The 25,770-nt window shown below is 39.3% G+C and overlaps 1 protein-coding gene across 2 annotated transcripts in view; it reads left to right on the top strand.

Annotated features, from left to right (window-relative positions):
* The window catches only part of XPO5 (exportin 5), a 50,313-nt gene that overhangs the window by 3,047 nt on the left and 21,496 nt on the right, over positions 1-25,770 (top strand). Inside the window, exons 4-20 of one of the 2 annotated variants that reach the window (XM_014782677.2) lie at positions 1,000-1,137; positions 1,282-1,464; positions 4,185-4,211; positions 4,614-4,799; positions 5,440-5,516; positions 8,602-8,701; positions 9,598-9,681; positions 10,306-10,431; positions 11,693-11,783; positions 13,805-13,933; positions 15,323-15,441; positions 18,829-18,984; positions 20,234-20,275; positions 20,597-20,686; positions 21,428-21,627; positions 22,195-22,294; positions 23,139-23,320. In XM_014782677.2, the coding sequence (XP_014638163.1) occupies positions 1,000-1,137; positions 1,282-1,464; positions 4,185-4,211; positions 4,614-4,799; positions 5,440-5,516; positions 8,602-8,701; positions 9,598-9,681; positions 10,306-10,431; positions 11,693-11,783; positions 13,805-13,933; positions 15,323-15,441; positions 18,829-18,984; positions 20,234-20,275; positions 20,597-20,686; positions 21,428-21,627; positions 22,195-22,294; positions 23,139-23,320 (2,030 nt within the window). The remainder of the gene's footprint in view (positions 1-999; positions 1,138-1,281; positions 1,465-4,184; positions 4,212-4,613; positions 4,800-5,439; positions 5,517-8,601; positions 8,702-9,597; positions 9,682-10,305; positions 10,432-11,692; positions 11,784-13,804; positions 13,934-15,322; positions 15,442-18,828; positions 18,985-20,233; positions 20,276-20,596; positions 20,687-21,427; positions 21,628-22,194; positions 22,295-23,138; positions 23,321-25,770) is intronic. The other variant, XM_014782678.2, reaches the window with a different exon arrangement.

Genomic DNA, 25,770 nt, shown 5'->3' with positions numbered 1-25,770 from the left:
TTCTTCAGTGTAGCATTTGTGTAAAAATTCACTGATTCTACAAAGGTCAAACAGCATGCTTTGTATAATATTAAATGTTAACCTTCAAGGTAAAAAGAACCACCATCACTAGAAATCATAATTCATCACATTTGTCTTACTAGGTTTAATTAATCCCTTATGTGTTGACTTCTGTTTTTAAAAGTATGAAGATAGGGCAGAGGAGATTAAACTTGTTCAGCAAATGAATAAGATTCTTAGATCTAAATTAGATGGCACTTTGCTGTTTGTTTCCTTTTATTCCAAAATGAACTATGATACTAGCAATAAAAAATTGCAGAATGAATTTGTTTCAGGAGTTATAATATGACTTTAAACATGTTTAAAATCCACAGCCTTTTTTTTCTATTTTACAAAGGGCAAGAAAAGTGGAATTCCCACCCCTTTTCATCCCCAAAGTCTAGTGCCTTTATTGGAAAAAAAAAAAAAATCCCTTTAAAATTATTAATTAACATAGCTAGCTAGGATTTGTATTTTGCTAGTTCTGGGGAAACTTGATAGAAGTCATAATTTATTAATCTTGATATCAAAATTCAGAAGAGAGTCCCAGTAATAGTCTTTCTGTATCTTCTAATAGTAGAACTGTTGGTAAAGTTTTCAGTTGCTTCTCGTAACTCTCATTTTATCAGCCTCTCCATGTACTCCTTATTTCTATACTTCTCCCCTGACCCTCTTACAAAATGAAACAATATGAGAGTCTCTTCGGTTTGTAAAGGAGAGCAGTGATGTCCTCCTTGCTCTGTGTGACAGCCATTTTATTAGCTGATGCAACCCTCCCTTAAGCTTTAAGTGGGCAGAATGATTAGTGAGAATGCAGGACAAGTGACTCAGACATGGAGAACAGGTTTGTTTATTTTGGTTAGTTTCAAAGCAGGCCTGCTGATGAGTTTTGTACACTTTTACAGCCCAGGTTTTTACCTTGAATGCAGTCTTTCAGACTTATCTCTTGTTCTTTTTCAGGGAACACTGAATATTTTGGAAGAGGAGAACCATATTAAAGACGTCCTGTCTCGAATTGTAGTAGAAATGATCAAGCGGGAGTGGCCACAGCACTGGCCTGACATGCTAATAGAATTGGACACTCTCTCCAAACAAGGGGTATGAAACACAGCTGTATCAATTCAGTTTGGTTTTTTTTGGCTCTTTGGGGGTTTCTTTGTTTTGTCAACAGAAAAGAGCCTTTGGGCATACCTATAATGAAAAAGATGTTTTAGTTTAACTAGCTTATTTCTATTGATATAGGAAACACAGACAGAATTAGTCATGTTCATTCTTTTGCGACTGGCAGAGGACGTAGTGACCTTTCAGACACTACCCCCTCAAAGAAGAAGGGATATCCAGCAAACATTAACCCAGAACATGGAAAGGATCTTCAGTTTTCTACTTAACACACTTCAAGAAAATGTAAACAAGTACCGGCAAGTGGTAAGGGATTCCTCGCCTCCCAAAGTCCTATTTTCTAATATGAGTGGTTTTTTTGTTTGTTTTTTAAAGTTAAAATAATCCTTTAGCAAAGAAGTAGGGAGTTGAGTTCAGCAAAACAAAAGGCCATTTTATAAGCAAAAAAGAAACAGATGACAGGAAAAACTGAACTAATTTTCTGAAAAACTCAGTTCAGTGAGTTTCCACATCTACTAGAAAAAATAATTCCTTTTATAATAAAAAAAATTCTTAAAATGTTTTAAAAGTGAAGGTTAATTCTTAATATTTGAAAGCCCAGATTTCTGATAGATCGGAGCAGTATCCCTGTTAAATTCTGATGTCCCATTTGGTCCTGGTCCCTTTTGCAGAGGAAACTGCAAGTCTTATTAATCTTGACTACATATGCCAGATATTTTATTCTTCCTGATGAAGTATTTCTTCTGCAGACAAGGGCAAGCCAGATACTGTCTCTCCAAACATTGTCATTTTTAGCAGAGAGCCTTCAGAGGAAGGCAGTGTGAAAGTTAGTCTAGTACACTGGTTCTCAACAGGGGGTGATTTTGCCCCCTAGGTTGTCACAACCAAGGGTTGCTACTGGCATCTAGTGGGTAGAGGCCAGGGATGCTGCTAATCTTTCTATAATGCACAGAGCAGTCCCCCACAATGAAGAATTATCCAACCCAAAACATCAGTAGTACTGAGGTTGAAAAACCCTGATCTAGAATTCTTATATGTGCTTATTTCACAAAACAGAATTAATTAAAATTAGTTATTTTTATGCCCCTGGCAGCTTCATTGGTCTGTTTTCAGAGAAGGGATAGATAACTGACACAGATGATGAGAGGGTACTATGAGCTGTTAGAGTGGGGAGGAACTCACAGTGAGTACCTAATACGCCATACACTTGTTGACACTTTATATGTTATTTAATCCTCAGAACAACTCTAAGAGTCAGAAGGTATCACCTACATTTTACAAATGAGGAAACCAGGGTTCAGAGAGTATTCCCCCCACCCCCAAGAGTATTATTAAAGATCTCCTAATAAATGGTTGCAGTGGAATTCAAACCCCATTGTTTTTACTAGAATGGACTCTTTCCCCACAAATATCTCCCCAACATTTTTCAAAAGAAAATATTTGCATTTAAAATCCTATGTGTGTTGAGGGTGAAGGAGCTGTTCTTTTCATTTTCCCCTAGGAGAAGAAGAACAAAGTACGAATACTTAGATGCTGTAGAAATCTAGCCAGTGTGCCAGAGCAGGGCTGATTGGCGATGGTCTGACACGGGTTGGAGACACATCCACTGTGGTGTTTTTCTTTAGCCTTAGTTTCAGTTCTCTCCATCTCTTAAACTAGGCTACCATACCACTTGTGCCCAGGACCAGAGCAGACCAAAGCCATCTTTTGTACCTGGAACTTCTCAGTTTGCTCATAGTTCCTTCTCTGCTTCCATCCCTTCACTCTCCCAGTTGGGGCCTAGGTTGAATGGTAAACAACTGTGGGCTGAGTAGGCTCACTCTCCCTGTCCCATCACCTGGCTCCTGCACTGGTCCCAGGGGGCATGGAGGATCCAAATCGGAAGGAAGATTTGTTGGAGTGGAGGGTAAAGGCTGGACTTGGCTGTTGTCACTTGGATCCCTTTTCCTTCTTGGGCAGCATCAGTAGATGCTGGTGAGAGGTTCTACTCATCTCTGCCCCATTAACATCTCTGCTTGATCACTGATGATGAAGGCTTAATACTTGTTCTTTTTTTTTTTTTCAATTGAAATATAATTGACATACAATATATTAGTTTCAGGTGTACAACATAGTGATTTGATATTTTTGTACATTATGAAGTGATCACCATGATATGTCTAGTTACCATCTGTCACCATTAATACTTGTTCTTTATTAAAAAAATATTTTTTGAAAATTGAGGGAAGGAATTGTAAAATAAATCTTTTATGATCCTAATGGTGGTCAGTTTTCAGATACTTCAGAAGTTGTTATTCTTGCTTGTATTCTCCTTTAACTGTCTTCAGGAGTTATTCTTAATTTTAATTTCACAAGTTGCTGGGAAAATATTAATTTTATACACTTGTAAATTATAAGCGTTGTGTAATATTTTTATGGAAGTTGAAATATAAGGGTAAAAATAAGTGATAATTATATATTTACTGAACAGATATTATTTTCATCTATTTAGCATCTAATATTTTTGTGTACATGGTTTTCCTATAGTTATGTCCATACATACATGGTCATAAATTGTATTCATTTAATTTTGTTTCTTGCTTTTTTCCATTAACATTACATCATTTCAGTGTACCTTTGCTAGTTATAATTTGTCTTTATTTTAATATGGAAAAAATGCCACTACTTTGTTTTAAACTATATTTCTTTCCTCATTAGCAATGTTGAGCCGTATTCATTGATCATCTGTTAGTTGTATTTCTTTGTAAACTGTGTCCTTTGAAACTGTCTTTGTGGATCTTAATGTTCTAATAAATTTGTGTTAGCTCTGTTAACTTTTTGTCATTTTGCTAAGATTAAAATAACCTGTCCTTCTTAGGGAGCATATCACTTATGTGTTCTTAGTCAAGTTGTTTTCTTTTCCAAGATTAAAAGTTGAGTCTGTATTTGAAAATCATTATTCAAGGCCTTGGTTATGGGGGTGGAAAGTTATTACATAGCCTTTTCCTCATTAAAAACACTGGATCCTTATACTTCTTTTCTTTCAGAAGACAGATAATTCTCAGGAGTTAAAGGTAAGAGCTCTTTGTGGAGTTGGAAGGAGACTTCTTTGAGGCTTTCAGGTACAGAGATGCATACACCTAGTGGAGGGTGACCGCAGCCTTGATTTATTTGATCACTGAGCTCTGGTGGAAGGGAGTTAAAATTATAATATTTGAGATTTCTTGAAGGAGATAAAATTGCCACACATGCCAGTATGGTCTTATGGATGGACATTGAAAATGCCATCGTTTGAAAAGTGATTGTGTATCAGAAGAAAACTTTCGAGTTCCCTATCAGTGACTGTTCCATGAGTACATTTTCTTAAAAATCATTTTCTTTTTAGAATTAGAAAATAGAAGCAGCTCAGGTATAACCACAGCTTCCTTGTCTGTTAGTGAGGACTTAATGGTCAAAGATAATTTCTTTTCATGCAGGCCCAAGCACACTGTCGAGTAGGAGTGGCAGCACTGAATACTCTAGCAGGCTACATTGACTGGGTGTCCATGAGTCATATTACTGCTGAAAACTGTAAACTGCTAGAGATGCTGTGCCTGCTTCTGAACGAGCAGGAACTTCAGTTGGGAGCAGCTGAGTGTCTTCTCATTGCAGTCAGCAGAAAAGTAAGTTACCACTTCAAACTGACTTTTATCCTCGGATTCTCTGAAGGGTGTGTATGTTTGTTTAATTGCGTGTTGTAGCAAAAAGACATTTAAAGGTTTGGAGTTTTTTTTTTACTTGATGCCAACTTAATTATCTGCCTCCAACTCCTTTGGACAGTAGTTTGCCAGTATTCTAGGGATCCATTGGCAGAATATACAGAGATTTGTCAGGCTACTTGGTTCTTGAAACAGCTATGAATCTTGGCACTTTACAGTTAAGATATGAGATAAAAGTGATGTTAAAGTTTAAAACTCACTTAGTGTTATGTCAGAGAATCTTAGATGGTGGTGACACTAGCTTTATATCTGTCTTGGCTAACAAATGGGACCATGACTCTTTTCTCCATAGGAATGTTATCTTCAGATGTAATTTACTTTGCTTTCCTATCAGCGTTATTGCCCAATACATTTAAAAAATATAAGTCATATCCAGATTTGGTTTTAAAGAGTTGGCTTTTTTCTAGTGTTCAGTCAGCTCCGGGGCTATGTGAGAAATTATGAAGTCAGTATGTTTGATTGTGTAGGTATAAGAGATGTTAGTACTTGGAGGCTTTTAATAATATAGTTTGTGTTACCTGTGTTTCCCCAAAATTGGGTCTAGGGCAAGTTGGAAGACCGGAAGCCCTTGATGGTCTTATTTGGAGATGTTGCCATGCATTATATACTCTCTGCTGCACAGTGAGTGTCTGCTTTTCTCTGTATTTTCTAATTTCTTTGTCGTTTTTATATCTTATTTGGATATATCTAAAGTTCCTATCTGAATGTTGGCAGTCAATTGACAGTGTTTTTAATAGGAAAATCAGGCAGTCTTAAAGGGACTTTTTTTTTTTTTTTTTTTTTTAAGATTTTATTTATTTATTTTTCCCCCCAAGGCCCCAGTAGATAGTTGTATGCCATGGCTGCACATCCTTCTAGTTGCTGTATGTGGGACTCGGCTTCAGCATGGCCAGAGAAGCGGCGCGTCACTGCGCGCCCGGGATCCGAACCCAGGGTGCCAGCATTGGAGCGCGCGCGCTTAACCGTTAAGCCACGGGGCCGGCCCTTAAAGGGACTTTTTAACCTTTCTGAAGACTTTATGTGGAAATAAGATGTGCCCGTTGACACACAGCACCCACTCACTTTCACAGTTTTCCCCATTTTCCCCAGAAAGCTCATCTCCTTGATTCTCTTTGTCTGCTTCTGATGATCCTTAAGCCTCCTAGTAGCCTTGGTGATTAGGCCTGAGAAGACTGTTCTGCTGGACCAGAGTCTGTCCCAGGGCCTGCCTTGATTGCAGAACTCCAGACTCTCCTCCCTGCTTTCCTTGTCAAAGTAATCAATGCTTGGAGTGCTGAGGCTCTTGGAAGCAGCAGGAATACTGTGTTCACTGAGAAATGTGTGCATAAAACCTTTAAACACATTCTATGTTCTGAAATAATGGCTTCTGCTTATTTTCTTCTAATTGCTCTGGAAATTATTAAAGCCTTTTCTGATATGTGTTTTGTACCAGGGGGTCAGGTAGAACTGTGTATTACAAATAGTTGAAGCTGTCGCAACACCCTCTTTTCAATACTCTTCACTTACTCTTGGTTCCGAGGACAAATGAAAAGATGTGAGATACATATGTATTACTTAAAATCTCTTACTGTCCATTCCAACACAGCTTTTATGATGGCTTTCTTTCCTATGGAAACTACAGCTCTGTTTTTAAGGGGCTCTGTTAATTAAATTAATAACATGACTTTTGGGTGGCTACTGTAGTTGCTCTTTCAAGGCCCATTTCTTAGTTCCAGAGAGACCAGGACATTCACGCTGAGGTGTCCCATTGCCATTTGTGCTACTGGTACTGGTTAGTAAAGCTATGATTCAAACCTAGGCAGTCAGATTCTAGAACCTGCACTGGAAGCCGTAATGCCATCCTGCCTTTCGCCATCACTAAAGCCTAGGTCTTGCTCACCCTGAGGCCCATGCTTTTTACATTATTCTCTACTGCCTCCAGAACACAGCTAATAAGGCTGCTGTCCACACTTGTCATTATTAATTCCTGTTAGTGTGAATAGTCCTACATCATATCAGGTCAGGTTTTGCTGCCAAATAAGTTATAAAAATTTTTTAATTTAAAGAGCTTTTTGGATTCTAAAATAGCAGATAAGGGATTACAGAGCTAAACTAAATGACTCGGAAAAATGAGACACAAAGTTATGTTTTTATTAGTCTTTTTTTTTTTGACTTTTTTTTTTAGAGCAGTTTTAGGTTCACAGCAAAATTCAGGGAAAGGTACAGAGATTTTCTGTATACCCCAGGCCCCCACAAATGCATAGCCTCCCCCATTATCAACGTCCCCCGCCAGAATGGTAAATTTGTTACAACTGATGAACCTACATTGAAAAGTAATCATCCGAAGTCCGTAGTTTACTCTTGGTATTGTACATTCTATGAGTTTCAACAAATGTGTAATAATATGTATCCATCATTATAGAATCATACAGAGTATTTTCACTGCCCTAAAAATCCTCTGTACTGTGCTTATTCATCCCTCCTCCCCCACCCCAACCCCTGGCAACAACTGGTCCTTTAACTTTCTCCATAATTTTGCCTTTTCCAGAATGTCATGTAGTTGAATCAAATAGTACGTAGCCTTTTCAGATTGACTTCTTTCCCTTAGTAATATGCATTTATGGTCCCTCCCTGTTTTTCATGCCTTGATAGCTCATTTCTTTTTAGCACTGAATAATATTCCATTGTCTGGATGTATCAGAGTTTATTTATCCATTCACCTACCAAAGGACATCTTGGTTGCTTCCAGGTTTTGGCAATTATGAGGAAAGCTGCTGTAAACATCCAGGTTTAACATGCTATAAACAAGCAGGTTTTTGTGTGAACTTGTACTTGTTTTCAGCTTCTTTGGGTAAATACCAAGAAGCACGATGGCTGGATTATATAGTAAGAGTATGCTTAATTTTGTAAGAAACTGTCAAACTGTCTTCCAAAGTGGTTGTACCACTTTGCATTCTGACCAGCAATGAAGGAGAGTTCCTTTGCTCCACATCCTTGATGGCATTTGGTGTTGTCAGTGTTCTGGATTTTGGCCACTCTAATAGGTGTGTAGTGGTATCTCATTATTTTAATTTGTAATTCCTTGATGACATATGATGTGGAGCATCTTTTCATATATTTATTTGCTATCTGTGTATCTTCTTTGGTGAGATGTCTGCTAAGGTCTTTGGCCCATTTTTCAATCAGGTTGTTTTCTTATTGTTGGGTTTTAAGAGTTCTTTATATATTTTGGGTAGCAGTCCTTTATCAGATGTCTTTTGCAAATATTTTCTCCCAGTCTGTGGCTTGTCTTCTCATTCTCTTGATTATAGTCCTTTTAATTTTGTCAGTGCTGTGAGGAATTGTTACACGCTCTCCTAGGAATCTAAGTCTTGCCTGGGTATCAACCATTGTCTTTTTGTGCAGCTTCTTGTGCATATAAGTATATGCATGTTTTATCGAGTCATGCTCAGAGTTTATGTTATTATCCAAAATACCCAAGGACCGTATAATGCCGAAAATTAGAGTGTCTCTTTAGGGATGAGATTGTATTGAACCCCTATTCCTCATCAATTTTTTAATGTTTGGTTGAAGGTTTTTTGGTGGTGGTTTTTTGTATTTTTTTTTTAACTTTAGTAATCAACTGAAATGTGATTGTTGAAGTACAGACCACATACAGCTCCATTTGATGGGAATCCCTTTGGTTTTCTTGATGTGCAATTAATCAGACCATTTTCTCATTTTACAGGACTGCTGACGGAGGAGGCTTGGTAGAAAAACACTATGTCTTCCTAAAGAGACTCTGTCAGGTCTTGTGTGCTCTGGGCAATCAGCTGTGTGCATTGCTGGTGAGCACTTACTTTCTGGAGAGTTTCAGGGCCATTTGAGGAGAGCATTTAGAAAGTTGTATTTGTATAAGGGGTGACACATGCCATTGATTTTAGCCTGATGAGGTATTGCCCTACAGCTTATTTCATATTATTCTATAAATTCTTTTAATAGGGTTTGAATGATATAAATTTCTTTTAACAAATCAGTTTGTTGATTTGTTAAATATCAACAGCAAACATCCACATCTGTAATTCCATAAAGTCAACGCTGCTCTTGTGAATTTTGGTACTTGTAGAACATCAGTCTGCTAAGTGCATTACCCTTTAAAGTCGTATTAGATCATGGATTTGAATAAAGAACCCTTTTCCCAAATCTAAAGGATGTATTATTGGATCATAAAAGAAAACTTTCATCGGATTGACCTGGAAATACCTGTCTTTATGGAAAAATGTAATACTCAGTCTTACAAGCTAGAAGATAAGGCATTGGTACAGACATTTGTGTTTAATGTCATGCCGTTTTGTGGTGGCTTGCATGGTCAGGGAGGATAGAGCTTCAGACAGAAGACAGATGCCATTGAGTGGTTATTTAATAGGTTGGGTCACAGAGATGTGGATAGACCAGGTGTGAATAAATAATATGGATTTCTTCTTCCTGTGATTTCTGAAATGAAACCTCTTTTTCATTTTACTATTTGACCACAGAATGGGTTTTAATGACGATTAGGCGATAGAGCAGCTTTCCTGTTTTTTAGCCCTTGAAATGATGCCTTTACACTACAAGAAAGTACAAAGTCCTTTCAAAACTGAAATATCTGAGGGTTTCAGTTATCTGTATTTGTTACTCCTCTCCTCCCACTCCCCCTAGCCCTCCATCAACATCATTGATGTAGTGTGGTCTTTTTGTCCTACAGGGCGTGGATTCTGATGTAGAAACACCAGCAAACTTTGGAAAATACCTGGAATCCTTTCTTGCTTTCACAACCCATCCAAGTCAGGTAAACTTTATGCAGGTAACTTCTCAAAAGTTTAGTTAGGTAAACCAAAATCAAGCACTGTGGCCTGAAGTCATTAGTGGCTCATGTGTAAAATGTGACTCTTAAGGCCCTAGGGAATAACTATAGTGTCATTTCATTAAGAGAATTATTGAGTCTTCTTTCTGAGCTAAGCATCACAGCATCTAGGTCAGTAGCTTTTGCCCTCAGGTAATGTTCTGATAATGCTCAGGCAGATATCAGTTATGTCCCAGGTGATTTTCCACTAAAGATATTTTAAATAGAAAAGTCTGATTAATTGTGTTATTATAAAAGTAATTTCATCCAATTCAATATTTTCCTTGTAATATCACGCTGAGATTCCCACATCCTTTCTTGCATAAAGGAGAAAGTAGTGGAGTTCAGCTCACATTCCAGGAATTGCACCTGGTCCACAGCCTGTCTTACTAATGTGTGGTCCATAATGAGCAGTCATTACTGTTACACTACAGTATGGACAGTTCAGAGTATTATAGAGATTTACTTCCATGAAGAAATATAGTTGATAATTGCTGGGCTAAGTAATAATCCTGGTTAAGATAAAATCCAAATCCTTAAACTGAAATTTTTCTCTGTTTTTCTCTTTAGTTTCTACGCTCTTCAACTCAAATGACTTGGGGAGCCCTCTTCCGGCATGAGATCCTATCCCGTGACCCTTTGCTATTAGCAATAATACCAAAATATCTTCGTGCTTCTATGACTAACTTGGTCAAGGTTTGTTGTGGGAATCTAAACACGTGGCATGTAGATGAATACACATAATAAGGCTTAGACTGGCATCATTGACAGCGCTGTCTTGGTCACTAAGATCCTTTCTTTGGGCATATTATTCTCTTATTCCTCAAGAAGAAAGCAGTCCATAATGATTATCATATCTACTCTCTCATATTTTGGAGCACTCATTTACCAAGTATTGGTGGTGCTAGGGAGAAAGAAGGGATAGGACAAGAACAGTGACCATGACCATACAATGTGATAGTTACTTTTCAGAGGTTAAAAGCAGAAAGGAGGGTGGAGTCAAGAGGATTCCAAGAGGAAATAATATCTGATTGTTTCTGAAGGTCAAGTGAGAGTCAGGAAGGTGAATGAGAAGGGAGGGAGAGTGGAAGCAGGTTGCTCACTACCTCAGTAGAGAGGTGCTTATAAATTCCCTGAGATCTGCGAAGGGCTCTTGGAGCCCACAGATGCTTAATCTTAATTTGTAAAATCAGAGAATGGGAGCCAGCCCTGATGGCCTAGTGGTTAAAGTTCGACACACTCTGCTTCGGCGGCCTGGGTTCGGTTCCCGGGTGTGGAACCACACCACTCGTCTGTCAGTAGACATGCTGTGGCAGCAGCTCACATAGAAGAGCTGGAAGGACTTACAACTAGAATATACAGCTATGTACTGGGGCTTTGGGGAGGGGAAAAAAAAAAAGAGAGGAAGACTGGCAAGAGATGTTAGCTCAGGGCAAATCTTTCCCAGCAAAAAAAAAAAAAAATCAGAGAATGGGACCCATTCAAGGTCCTCTTATTTCCTCAAGGGATTCATCTAGCGCCTAGCACACCATGTTCTAATTCTTTACCATGGTCTTCAATACTTTGTGAATGAAACATACAAAGCTCCATGCTTATTCTCATTTAAGGAGACAAATAGTTCTCAATTCTTTTTTACTTATTGCATGCTGTATTAGCACCTTGTCTTGGGACATCTTTATACTCAAAGACCCTAAACAAATTGCAGAATTTAATTCTCCACGAGGAACCTGGAAGAGAATATCTAATAGTTTTCTCTTCTGTACTACTCTCAGGATTATTGGAACTGGGAGCAAATTGTGGACTTGGGGTAGACGAGAAGCAGTTACTTATCACAAAGTATCTCATGCAAACCCTTAATTCTTCTTAAACAAATTAAAAAGTCCTTGAGCTCCTGGAGTTTAAGACTCTTTTGGTAGGTCCATTTTCATCCCTACCCTGATTATCTTTCTCTTTCCAGATGGGCTTTCCTTCTAAAACAGACAGCCCTAGCTGTGAATACTCTCGATTTGATTTTGATAGTGATGAGGACTTCAACGCTTTCTTCAACTGTAAGTGCTATTGGCCTGAAATTTCTCCTAACAGTCTCAGAATGACATCTAGTGTTATGAATCATGGTGCATGATCTTTGGGGTTCTATATTAAAGAGCCCCAAATCTACAGCAGCCTGTTTAATCTCTAGTTTCACATTGCAGAGGTGCTGGATCATACTCATTCATTCCAGGTGTAGTGTTCTCTCTTACACACACACACAGACACACAACCACACACATACTGTTTTAGACATTGATGTTTTGTTTTGTTTTGTTTTATAATTTTATTATTTTTTTTCCCCCAAAGCCCCAGTAGATAGTTGTATGTCATAGCTGCACATCCTTCTAGTTGCTGTATGTGGGACGCAGCCTCAGCATGGCCGGAGAAGCGGTGCCTCGGTGCACGCCTGGGATCCGAACCCGGGCCGCCAGCAGCAGAGCGCGCGCACTTAACCGCCAAGCCACGGGGCTGGCTCTGGACACTGATGTTTAAAGACAGTAACTAGGGGCCAGCCGGTGGCGTAGCGGTTAAGTTCGTGCTCTCCGTTTCGTCACCTGGGGTTCGCAGGTTCGGATCCTGGGCACGGACCTATGCACCACTCATCAAGCCATGCTGAGGCGGCATCCCACGCAGAGCAACTAAAAGGATGTACAACTATCTCCTGGGGCTTTGGGGAGAAAAAAGGAAAAAAGGAGGAAGATTGGCAACAGATGTTAGCTCAGGGCCAATCTTCCTCAAAAAAAAAATTTTAAAAAACCAGTAACCATACAAAAGGCACTCTTGGATTTTTTTTTTTACTTAGGATTAAATACCATCTTACCTTGTGGGTCTTTCTTCTAAAAAAGAGAATAAAAACCGATATATATCCTAATTCTGTGCTGGGTTTTCTGTAGCCTGGTTTTTCTTTTAATAACAGCTTTATTGCAATATAATTCATTTACCATACAATTCGCCCATTTATAGTATATAATTCAATGACTTTCATATTTTCAGAGTTATGCAGCCATCACCACAATCAATTTTAGGACATTTTCGTGACCCCAAGAAACTCTGTACTTATCAGCAGTTATCCCCAAACCTCATCCCTCCCAGGCCTGGGCAACCACTAATTCACTTTCTATTTCTGTATTTCGCCTATTCTGAACATTTCATATAAATGGAATCATACAATTTGTGGTCTTTTGTAACTGCCTTCTTTCACTGAGTAGAATTTTTAAAATTCATTCATGTTGTAGCATATATCAGTACTTCATTTCTTTTTATTGTCAATAATATTTCATTTTATGAATATGCCACATTTTATTCATCCATTCATAAGTTGAGGGCTATTTGAGTTGTTTCCACCTCTTGGCCATTAAGAATAATGCTGATAACTTTTTGTGTACAAGTTTTTGAGTGGACATCTGTTTTTATTTCTTTTGGGTATAGGCCTAGGAAGGGAATTACTGGATCATGTGGTAATTCCATGTTTAATGTTTTGAGGGACTGCCAGACTGTTTTCCACAGCAGCTGTATCATTTTACATCTGTACCAACCTGATTTCCTTTCAATAGAAATGAGAAACCACTTTTTTTGGGGGAGGAGATTGGCCCTGAGCTAACATCTGTTGCCAATCCTCCTCGTTTTGCTTGAGGAAGATTGTCGCTGAGCTAACATCTGTGCCACTCTTCCTCTACTTTATCTATGGGGTGTCGCCACAGCATGGCTTGATGAGCAGTGCATAGGTCTGTGCCTGGGAACTGAACCCAGGAACCCCGGGCCGCCGAAGCGGAATGCACGAACTTTACCACTACGCTACTGGGCGACCACTTTTAGTTTACTGCTCATAGGATCTAGCTGGTAGCACAGTTTCCAGAGATTATTTTTGAAAATTTCTGGATTTGTTAACAAAGCTTTATGGAACATTTGTTATATTCATAGCACAAGTCTGCAAAACAGAGTCTCTTTGACCATTTTCCCCCTGGGATGGATAAATGAATGAACATTAACTAAGTACCTATTATGTGCCAGTTATTGATTCCTGTCTTTCTCTTGGCAGCCTCCCGGGCCCAGCAAGGAGAAGTAATGAGGTTAGCATGTCGTTTGGATCCCAAGACTAGCTTCCAGATGTCTGGAGAGTGGCTAAAGTATCAGCTCTCAACTTCTGTGGATACTGGCTCCATTAACTGTAAGGGTTTTTTTTTATTTCGGAACATTAGTGAAATACTGTATCAAAACTATACATAGGAAATAATCTCTCTGAGCCACACTTCAGAATAATATGTTAATAGTGTTCAAAAATAGCTTTGCTCACTGTCCAGTTTCATCCTAGGCAGTGAGCCTTTTCGTTTATACGCCCAGACAGAGAAAGCAGAAAACACCAAATTTTTAATCTGTTTAAATTAGGGTAAACCCACGTCCCTATAAGTTTTGCCTTCATTTTTCTTTTCGAACAGAATCAACCAGTTGTTTGTTGTTGATTTTATTACTTCAGTTCAGGCACCATCTTAACAAATGGCATGATTTAACTTTTTAAAGCTTTTTGACCAAGTTCTTGCGTAGCACCACTCCTAAACTCAGAAAGAATGTCTTGTTAGTGAGGCATAACAGCAGTACAGGGACTTCCCATATCAGTCAGCCACCTCAAAGCCTTTGGGAAATGCCACTTTATTTAAAATCACGGTAACCCCCCTCTACCCTAATGCATAAGCCAGGTAGCTTCTCTGTACTCCATATCTTCTGTCTATCATCTTATTAATGCATGCTGTGGGTGACAGGCAGGACTAATAAAGCAGGAGAGGGTGTAAGTGACTGCTTTAGAAAAGTTCCATATTAATGGTCAATTACTAAGTACACTAGTTACTTGACATTCATGGGATTTAACCTTCAGTTTTGCATATTCACAATTGACCATTGAAGATCCCCAGCATCTAGTAACTGAATGTTTGTGGAGGCCCAAATATGCTGCACCAAGATGAAGCTAGTAAACAAGAATACTTTATGGAAGCAAGAGAAGTAATTTCTAAATCTTTTTGCCTGTGCCTCGCTATTTGAGTGATGTACTTTGATGATACTTGTGACCTTGGAGGGTGGCACAGTTCTGTAGACATTGCCCTTGCCATTGTCGTGAGGCTGCTAGATGTGAAGCAGCATTTTGTATCTTATATCAGTTCTTTGTTGGAAGGATTCTTTATGGTCTCAAATATCTTAATTATGTATATTCCCATAGACAGATTATAAAGGAGGGGGATGGGAGAAATTAATTTTTATGCCTCTAATTGGCCAGGCCTTGTTTTTGATGTTTACATGTAAATCTCATTCAGTGCTCAAAATGGTTTTACAGACAAGGCTCATAGTGAATTCAGGCAGCTCATCATTAGAGGTGGAGGCAGGATAGGGACCCGTCTCTGCTTTTTGTTCTTTTCTTTTCCCAGGCTGAGAGGGGTTAGATTGCCCTGTTACTTCAACCGTGAAATGACCAAGTGATCTCTAAGGCCCCACTGTCTCTCTGTGTCTTCTGTGATCCTACAGTGTTGATAAGTGTGTGTGTGTGTTTTAAAACCCTGTTCTCCTACAGCTGGAACTGGAGAAGGCACCCTCTGCTCCATCTTCTCACCTTCATTCGTGCAGTGGGAAGCCATGACTTTTTTTTTGGAGAGTGTAATCAACCAGATGTTTCGAACACTAGATAAAGAAGTAAGTAACTGTTTCCCATGCTGATTGCATAATGATTTTGATCTTTTGAAAACTGGCAGAGGGAGAGGAAAATCTGTGGATGTGCATCTTACAGAAGAGGAAACTGAGATTCAGAGAGGTTAAATAATATACTCAAGTTCAAATACCTAGTAAATAGCAGAGCTGGGACCGAAACTCAGGTCTCCCTGTCTCTAAGCCCCTACATTGTTTAGTATTCATTTTAAGGGGATAGTAAGACAAGCCTGATAGTACAGTGAGCCACAGGTAGGATAACTGTTGCAGTAAGGACAGTGATGGAAACACTGAATTGGAAAATCTTAAGAGATATTTCCCATTAAGCATCCTTTTCAGTTTGTGGCAAATAGACCAGAATATTCATGTTGGCTGATCAGTGATCCTCTTCCCTGAATAATCTGAATAAATAGTACTTGTTTTTCTATACTTCATGGCACCTCTCACCCTTCTCTTATAACGTTACATTAGATGCAGCTATAATTAATTGGATAACGGTACATACTATATTAACTACATTAATTAGATTAAAATAATTGGATCACTCAGTTTGGGATACTTATGCCTTAGTATATTCTAGGTTAGTTGTAGAAAGAATCTTTCTAAGTCCCTTGAAGGTAAGTGAGTTATAGTGCTTTTTCTTACAAGTGGTATATTAACAAATTAGATCTCAGGATCGTTAACTTCATCTGCTTTTATTTTGATTCATTTCAGTTTGAAATGATGGCATCCTGAGTTTATTCCAAAATCTAGATGGGAAACCCTACTTGGATCCGGCATTTTTTACTAAGTTAGCCTTTTTTCAGATTTAGATGGAACTTATCTAATAGAGTAAGTGTGGCAAATCAAGAAAGCCCTTTCTTAAATCAAGGGAAGTGGTCCTGTTGTTTCCTTTCCTGGCATTTTTTAAGTTAGACACCTTAAAGGGATCCACATATGTGGGTATAATCCTGCTTGAAGGCAAGAGAATGAAATGGTCAGGGTTAGTCAAGTACATGTTTTTAGATGTGTGAAAGGACTGGCAGTATTAGGAGGTGAGTGGTGCCTAGTTGTTTGTAGGCTGGATTTTATATTAAGACCTTGAATATGATAATATTTGCTCATAATACCAAATACTAATTGGTCAAAAGATACAAAAAATAGTTTGGAATGTATATAGGAGAAAGATGTGGGCTGGGGACAAAGCATAGGTGACAATTAGAAATTTGGTAGGAGTCAGAACAAGTGGTGGGGAGAAAAACAAATAGAACTGAATTATTTTTTTCCTCAGGAGAATCCCAGATGGTAGTATTTAGGCTTGTTAATGACTTAAAGTAAACCTCTGACTCTAAAACCTTTTTTTCTTCACCAAAATGAAATGAGTCAGAATGAAGCATTCCTAATCAGGACAGGTGAGTGTTTGGTGAATATATATACATGTGATGAAATTATTCACCTACTTGTTAATGAAGCTAACACATTATATGTCCCAGGAGTGTGCAAGTGACAGATCTCAGCCTGTTACATTCCCACTTGCTGCTGTCAGTTTCTGACTCTGCAGAGTATTACCTAGCCCAGTGGTTTTGCAGACTGCTTTGTTTCTGCCCTCAATCCCCACCCTCACCCCAGGGTCAGTCAGAGCAGCTCAGCTTTTATCATGTGAAAGAGTTTGACCAAGAGGTTCTTTGGCTAAAAAGGTGGCAAAGCTCCTCACCTGGTGCATAGTGGCATTAGCTGAGCTGGTGTTTCCAGTAGTGTGCATCTGAGAACATTGGGTAGAGCCTTGCTTCAGCAGCTTTAGCAATGGATTAATGTAGGGAGCAGCTTTGGAGAAAAAAGGATCATATGTTGAAGATGAGGATTGATTTGCCTCAGAGAGTAAAATATAAAGCTACAGTATTTTAAAGCAGTGTGGTACTGGCATTAGACATCGCTCATTGAAACAAAATAGCCAGAAACAACCTGGAGCATATATAAGCATCCCAAAGAAATCAAGAAAGATTGGGTCATTTAATAAATAGCATTAGGGAAAATTAACTGTTTGGAGAAAGGTCCCTAAGTTGAAAAAAAATGAAAGTAATCACAAAAAAATTAATGGCTGTACATATTTTTTTTAACTTATAAAATAAACTTTAAAAGGCAAACTTTGAACAGTATTTGCAATAAATATGAATGGGATTGATATCCATATTATAGAAAGCTTGTGTCTGTTATAAACATTGCTTATAGAGTACAAAGAATATTACAACTTTGGAGAATAATTTGGCACTATCCTGGTGAAGATGCATAGCCTTACAATCCAGCAGCTCCACTCCTAAGTCTGTGCTCTGAAGAAACCCTGGTACCAAACCACCAGTATTCATAGAAGCCTTGTATGTTAAGCCAAGAAAAAAACTTTATATCCACCAATAGATTGTATAGAATAGATTGTGATATATTTATAGAGCAGTGAAAATGAACTAGGGTTATACTGTGAATAACAATGATTCTGAAATATAATGTTGACCCAAAACAGCAAGCTACAAAAGTAAACACACAACACTGTGTAATTAGGAATATGTACATTTGTGGCAATAGTATACAGAAATGAAGGAATCTGTGAACACCAAATTTGGGATAGTGGCCACCTCTAGGGCTGAAAAGGAGGGTATGGGCACAGAGCAACCACTGTATCAGTAACATTGTACCTCTCAAAGTGGTTGTATGGAGGGTCATAAAGTATTGCTTATACCTTTTTAAATGCCTGGAATATTTCACAATAAGATTTTTTTATAAATTGATAAGAAAAATACTAGAACTCAATGGAGAAATGGACAAAAGATGTGATCAGATAACATACAGGGGAGAAACTAAAGTGGTTAATAAATATGAAAAAAATTCGACCTCATTAATAAAGACATGCAAATTTAAATAAACTCATCTTTTTTTACTTACTAAATAAGCAAAGGGTTTAGGGAATAAACTCACTGCTGCTGAGAACATGATAAGAATGGATGGTTGGAGAATCAATTGACACAGCCCGTAAAGAAGAAAGGCAACAATCTTTTGACCCAGTAATTACAGCCATCCCCAAAAGTCTGTTATTCAAATGAAATAATTGAAAATGTAGCCAAACATATTTTTGCTATTAGCATTATTTACAATAGTGAAGAACTGGAAACATTTTCAATTTCTAGTAGTAGGAAAAGCTGCGACCCTAAGATGGCACGTGGTGGCATCATTTATGAAAATTTTTAATAACATGGGGGTAATGGTTAGAATTTTAAAGGTTAAAAAGCAGTAGTATATAAAACCATATGTGGCAACCTACTATGTATTTATAAACTAGAGTCTAAAGGAAATTTAGCAAAAGTGGTCATCAGCCGTGTCAACCTCCTTTTCCTGTCTGTATTACAGGAAATTCCTGTTAATGATGGAATAGAGCTATTGCAAATGGTCCTGAACTTTGACACCAAGGATCCCCTTATCCTGTCCTGTGTCCTCACTAATGTCTCAGCACTCTTTCCATTTGTCACCTACAGACCAGAGTTCCTGCCCCAGGTCTTCTCCAAGGTAAACTCCATCTCCTTTGTAAACTTTATTTTGGCATTTTTAAGCTAATTATTTTTTGTAACTGTTTTTGAAAGTGTGAGACAAGTAGTAAACAGACAGTGATTTATTTGTTTATCAAATACTTACTCAGTACTTAACTGTGGATCAGGCACCACGCTAGTAGAAAAGCCTCACCCTTTAGGAGCACTCTCTTTGGGAAGAAAGTGACATAAACCAATACCGTACCTACATGGCATTGCAATTTATAGACATATACACTGAGAAATGGAAAACATACCTAAAGAAGGGTATCAGACCTTGCTGGCGGATTACTGAGGGGGAATTTGTGCAAGGAAAGTCAGTGTAGACAGTTTTCGGGCTTCCAGTTTAGGTGACTAGGTGAGTCATAGAGCACCTCCTGAGTGAGAATACTGGATTCCATAGCAGTAAGGAAGAGAAGGGAGTGAGTTGTGTTTTGGAATACTGTGTTTGAAGTATATGTACAACATGTAGGTGGCGACACGTCACAGTAAATTGGCTATTGGAGGTTAAAGATTTAGACTCTAGAAAACAATGAGATAAATTAAGGCAGCAGCATCATAGAAGTACCAAGAGTAGAGGTGAAGCCCTAGGAAAGAAGATATGTATCCAGAGTTAGACCTGTAGCTCAAGCAGGGAACCCTGGGGCTTACCGTCACTGGGGGAGGAGGGCAAAAAAGGAGAAGTAGCCGCCAAAGAAGAAAAAAGAGAGAGCCAGAGAAGTGGAGAACGTGTTGTGTCACAAAGGCCATAGAACTTCAAAAAGGTGGACTCATTTGTCGCAACAAAAATTCTCTAAGAATTGGAAAATGTCCACTGGGTTCTCGATTGGATCTGTGTTAGAGTGTTGTTCCATCACAGTGACTAGAGCAGCAGTCATAGTGCATTGAGTCAAAGAGGAAATGGGAAGTTACGAAACGGAATCAGGGAGGGTAGATCACTCAACTCTTAAAACGTGGAGAAGGGAGAGTGCTTGGTAGATGGCATGAATTGTTCTGGGATTCTATGACCTTTATCTTTGTAAAATGTTTGATGGTAAAATTGTGATCTCAAGCCTCTTGTCGTTATCTGAGAAAATGAACATCTAAAACTTTGTAACACCAGTTGAAAGCCCTTTTGTTACCATGTTGTTTACACTTTTGGGATATTTTTGGAAACTCTATGATAACTGCTATTTAAAATACTTTATGCATTTGGTACTGATGAGTAACCTTTTCTTCCTTTCCCTTAGCTGTTTTCATCTGTCACTTTTGAAACAGTTGAAGAAAGTAAGGTAAGACCATGAATTCAACAAATTCTAACTTCTTGAGAGCAAAAGTATGAATCCCTAATACTTTGTCTAGATTTTTTCATAAGTAGAAGGGGTAGTGAAGGCAGGCGACTGTCAGAAGATAGAGTGTTTGTACTAGACATACTCTAGGGCAGACAGTCAGCATGTGGACTCATAGTGACTGTAAACGTCACTCCATTGTACTCCCACAGTTGGGAAAACTGACTGTGAATTTGCCTCTGAAGGAGATATTTACATGATTCTATGCAGCATCTATAAATTATATTAAAAGTGGCTCCAAGCTTGTTGATTGTCTCTTCCCAGGCCCCCAGAACCCGGGCAGTGAGGAATGTGAGGAGACATGCCTGTTCCTCCATCATCAAGATGTGTCGTGACTACCCCCAGCTCGTGCTGGTAAGCCACTGGACTGGCCAAGTAGCCACTGAGACCTGTCGAGTTTGGTTACGTTTCTCTGAAAATCCAGCCCTAATTATACCTCACATAAAGGGAAAGCTAAGAGCTGGAGCTTTGCTTAGAATAAGCATTCTTGAGTTGGTGTCTTCTTCCTCTCCTACTTAATAGTGGAGTTATAAATGAAAATATATTCCCTCAAAATGAATAGTTTTCCCTGTCATTGTACACCTCTTTATTGTACTATTTGATGTTCTTAACTACTGCTGCCAAATGATGTGCCTAATCTTGAGAGAAGCCAGATGCAAACCCCAACCTTTTTTGGAAGGTTTCTGTAAGAAATTTAGCACTACTCCAGATTACAAATTAACCAGAAATTTCTTCTCTGAATGCACAGCAGCTGTTTGTCTCCCTATATATATATAGAACCAACTGATCTTTGTGAAGATACTATAAAAGCTGATGTAGAAAAAAGACAGATTGTTTTCACAGCTGTAGTATGGGAAAGTGCAGTTCCCCAAATACTCCAGACAAGAACCACCTTCTGCCTAAACTGCCTTGCTTGTTCGCAAAAGAAGACTGTTATGACTAAATTGCTAAGTGACAGTCTGATAGGCCTGACCTTCCTGGGAATGCCTTGGTCCTCTTTCCACCTTCCTTGAGCCACCTCTCCCCAAAAATCAGACCTTCACCACCTCTAAATTTTTTTTCTTTGTAATCTGCGTTTTTCTTTGTAATCTTCAGCCCAATTTCGACATGCTTTATAACCATGTGAAGCAACTCCTCTCCAATGAGCTACTCCTGACACAGATGGAGAAGTGTGCCCTCATGGAAGCCCTGGTTCTCATTAGCAACCAGTTCAAGAACTACGAGCGTCAGAAGGTGTTCCTAGAGGAGCTAATGGCACCAGTGGCCAGCCTCTGGCTGTCTGAAGACATGCACAGGTGGAGGAGATGCCCTGCCCCTGCCCCTCAGTGCACTTCAGCACCCATTCTATTTCAAGACCTATGCCCAGGGCGGGGTGTAAGGATACCAAGGTGTAATGCACTCTCGGTGATATCTGGAGGCCTCTGAAAGCAGTCTTGTGTTCTAATCGCTGAAAATATCACCGTGTTGTACAGAGGTGTAGGGAGTGAAGATGGATAGTATGTGTCAGGAGGCCACAGAGCGAGGTCTACTGTGATGTCTGCGTTGCAGCACCTGCACATGTAGAGAAATGAGGACAGCCACTGGGGCCACATACAGTCGGAGCCACACAGACACTCATCTGTGCCTACGTAGCATTCTCAAGCTTGTACCCTTTTTGATTCTTAAAGTGTCGATGATAACATTTAGAAGTGGGAAGAGAAGTTTGAACCTTCAAATGACAGCTGCCAATTAACATGATTAACTTCCTCTCACTGTAACAATTGCTCTTTGGGGCCCAGTAATCATAGCTTATTAGCTCCTGTGGAAGAAACCGTCCCTGCTTAGAATCGTGGAGTAACTTGTCTTTCCCCTCCAACCTTTAGAGTGCTGTCAGATGTTGATGCTTTTATTGCCTATGTGGGTGCAGATCAGAAGAGCTGTGACCCGGGCCTGGAGGATCCCTGTGGCTTAAACCGTGCACGAGTGAGTAAGCCTCTCCTGGGAATGGGAGGTTGCATTGGCCACGGGTAGGAGCAGCGTGTTATCATTTGTCAAGTTTCTTATAGATTTCTGTTTTTCCTATATGAGTGAGAAATCTGGGGGTCTCCACTCCCTAAGCTTCTCCTTTCTTTTCTTCTTTAGTCTTGAATTCTTAAGTTAGTTCCCACAGCAGAGCAGACAGTCTTTTCTATGAAATCATTAATTTGGTTTTAAGGATCTCTGAATAGCTCTGGAGACTGAAGGTGTAATGAGGAAGTAGGTCAGAACTTGGTCAGCAGGGTGAGTCCTCCCTGCCATTGCTCTCTGGCATGTAAAGTTCTAAATGATGGCTTAACTTGCAAACCTGAAATTTTTCAGTTTTTTGTTATTCAAATAAGCACTGTTTCTGGCTCCATTATGGCAAAAGTTATATTAGGTTGGTTGAGAGTACCATGAGTGAGGATTAGGGCAAAAGCCATCAAGGCCTGAGCTGGAGGGTACAGGGTCAACTCCAAAACAGGATGGAATGTTGGGAGTCTAAACACTTTGTTTTGAACCATGTCCAAGCCACCTTCTAATTGGGGTCCTGCGAGGGGGTCACTGCAGACTCTGGAAGGACATCCTCATGAAAGGGAAGGTTCTAGATCCTACCACTCATCCTGCAGATGGCAATGAAAGAACCTCTCTTGGATGTGACCTTAAAGGAAGGGACAGGGATGGGGGCGGGGCTGTTTTCCTTCTCTCTGGCCTCTGTATCACTTTTGCCATAACCTTGCATAGATCTAATAGCACTTTTGTCTTTTCTTCCCCTTTTATGCTTACCTTTCATTTTTATGTTTTTTAAAAGATGAGCTTTTGTGTGTACAGCATCCTGGGTGTTGTGAAACGAACTTGCTGGCCCACCGACCTAGAAGAGGCCAAAGCTGGAGGATTCGTGGTGGGTTATATGCCCACTGGAAATCCAGTCTTCCGTAACCCCTGCACAGAACAGATTCTGAAACTTCTTGACAATTTGCTTGCCCTTATAAGGTGAGTCAGAATAATGGTTCTTCTCTGTTGTTTTTTTATTTTCTTACCTTAAGAATCTCAAAAGTTGAATCTGTTTATATTTCTTCAGATCATGGTAGTGATAAATGAGGGATTAGGTCCTCTTTCTTTCTGGAGGGGGTCTCTTTTTAAAAATAATATTAGCTCTCACTTGCACAAGTCTTGCATTCCAAGTGAACACATGGGGCTGATCTCAAAATGCCTTTTCTCATTTCGAGCCTCTTCTGTGTTCTTCTCCTGCTTCTTTATACTTCATCCCTATTTTTTATTTTAAGCTTTATTTGGTGTAAATTTTTGCCACTAAAAGACTTATTTATTGGGAGCAGGACATTTGCTTTCTGTAGTGGTGTTTCTCTGGGTGGTATTCAAATGCACTAATCTGAATTTATCCGTAATGACTCTGACCTCAAATGGACCAAACATCCAGTGGCTAAATATGCCAAAGGAAGGCATGCTACATGTTCTCTCACTTTCCTAGGTCTTTACCTCTGAGGAGCTGAGTCCTCAGACCAGCAGCGTCAGCAGTCTCTTGAGAGCTTGTTTGAAATCAGAATCGGGGCCCCACCTCAGACATAGTAAGACAGAATCTGCATTTTAGTGAGATCCCCAGCTGGTTTGTGTGCACATTAAAAGTTCAAAATCACTGTTATAAATCACAAGTGGAAGTAGGCAAAGTCCAGGCTTGTTGATTCCTTGATGTGTGTTTGATGATTCAGGGATGCTCTCTGCAGAGAAAGGTAGGCTTTGGATAGAATTCACTTCTTACTGGCCAAAGCAAAACTGGATCGCTTTTTATATCTCATAGTATTTCTGAGTTACAGGTTAGAACTCTGTTCCAATGCTTTTTGGCTTCTTATCCAGGGGGTAAGAGTGAAGTCTCAACTGGGCAAACCAAATTACTCATGTCTCGGGGATGTTCTGCTGGCACCAGACACTTTAGATCATAAGCTTAAGAATCAAAGGTTTTAAGTTAATGTTGACCTAATTGGAGGACTGGAGTGTGTGAAAGAGTTGTTCACACACTCCAGTTGTAGATGTGTCTGTGGAAGTAGGCAGTATTGTGTTGTGGTTTCAAAAGGAGGAAAGGGGCTGGCCCAGTGGCATAGCGGTTAAGCTCGTGCGCTCTGCTTCTGGCAGCCCAGGGTTTCCAGATTCGGATCCAAGGCGCAGACCTATGTACCACTCATCAAATCACGCTGTGGCAGGCATCCCACATAAAGTAGAGGAAGATGGGCATGGATGTTATCCAGGGCCAATCTTCCTCAGCAAAGAAAAAAAAAAGGAGGATTGGCAACAGGTGTTAGCTCAGGGCTACTCTTCCTCACAAGAAAAAAAAGGAGGAAAGAGATTTCAGTAAAGAAGTATGGCATGCATGTTGAAAGGGTAATAAAATATTTAGTCAAGGAAAGATTTGTTTCCATATTGATGTTTTTACAACCAAAAGGTTCTTTTGTAGCTTAGAGAAATATGAAAGTGATGAAGTCAGATTGCAGCAGATTCACTGAGCGGCCTTTTTAGGCCTGTGGCCAGAGTCCATGTGATGAGAACTCAGACCTGGAAACAAGGTTCATGCCTGGCTCAGCGAGGAGGCCACAAGAACAGTATGGTTGTTACCTTGATATTTTTCTAAGAGTTCAGTGCTTTTGGAACATCCCAAAGTCAATCAAAAGGTATTTTGAAAAATGTTGACTGTAGTTATGGAGCAGTTAGATTCCTTGAGTACTATGCAGCTGGAGCTATCAGAATTTTGTCTTGTTTTTGTAGTAAATTTTATCTGAAGTATAATGTAAGGGCACAAATATATATAAGAAAAGGACACAAATTATGAGTGCTTGCAGATGCATTTTCACAAAGTGGACACATCTGTATAACCAGCGCCCACATTAAGAAACAACCTCACCCAACACCTCTTTTCAGTCAGTACCTGCCCCTCAAGGCTGACCACTACTCTGACTTTTAGCATTTTCTCTGGTTTTTGGAGCTTTAATAAATGGAGTCAAAAGCATGTCCTCCTTCGTGTCTGGCTTCTCTTGCTCAATATTGTTTGTGAGAGTCATCTGTGTTATTATTGCATATAGTTGTGGTTTGTTCATTCTCATTGCTTATATGGTATTTCATTGTGTGAACATACTGTAACTTATTTATCCATTTAGCATTGAGGGACTTTTGGGTAGTTTCCAGCATTTTATTATTACAAATAGTGCTGCTGTTAATGTTCTTGTAAATGTCTTTTGGTGTATACATAATTTCTGTTGGGTAGGAGTAGAATCCTACATGTAGGAGTAGAATTCTTGGTTTATAAGGTATGTGCATTTTCAGTTGTCGTAGATAGAAACAAATAGTTTTCTAAAGTGGTGTACTAATTTACATTCCCACCAATTATGTATTGGAGCTGTGAGTTTTAACTCTTGTAGATTGTCTGATAAGCAAAG

Source organism: Ceratotherium simum, chromosome 13, assembly GCF_057802395.1.
Source record: "Ceratotherium simum simum isolate JZ-2026a chromosome 13, ASM5780239v1, whole genome shotgun sequence".
Classification (NCBI taxonomy): domain Eukaryota; kingdom Metazoa; phylum Chordata; class Mammalia; order Perissodactyla; family Rhinocerotidae; genus Ceratotherium; species Ceratotherium simum.
This window is presented reverse-complemented; position numbering and strand designations above follow the sequence as displayed.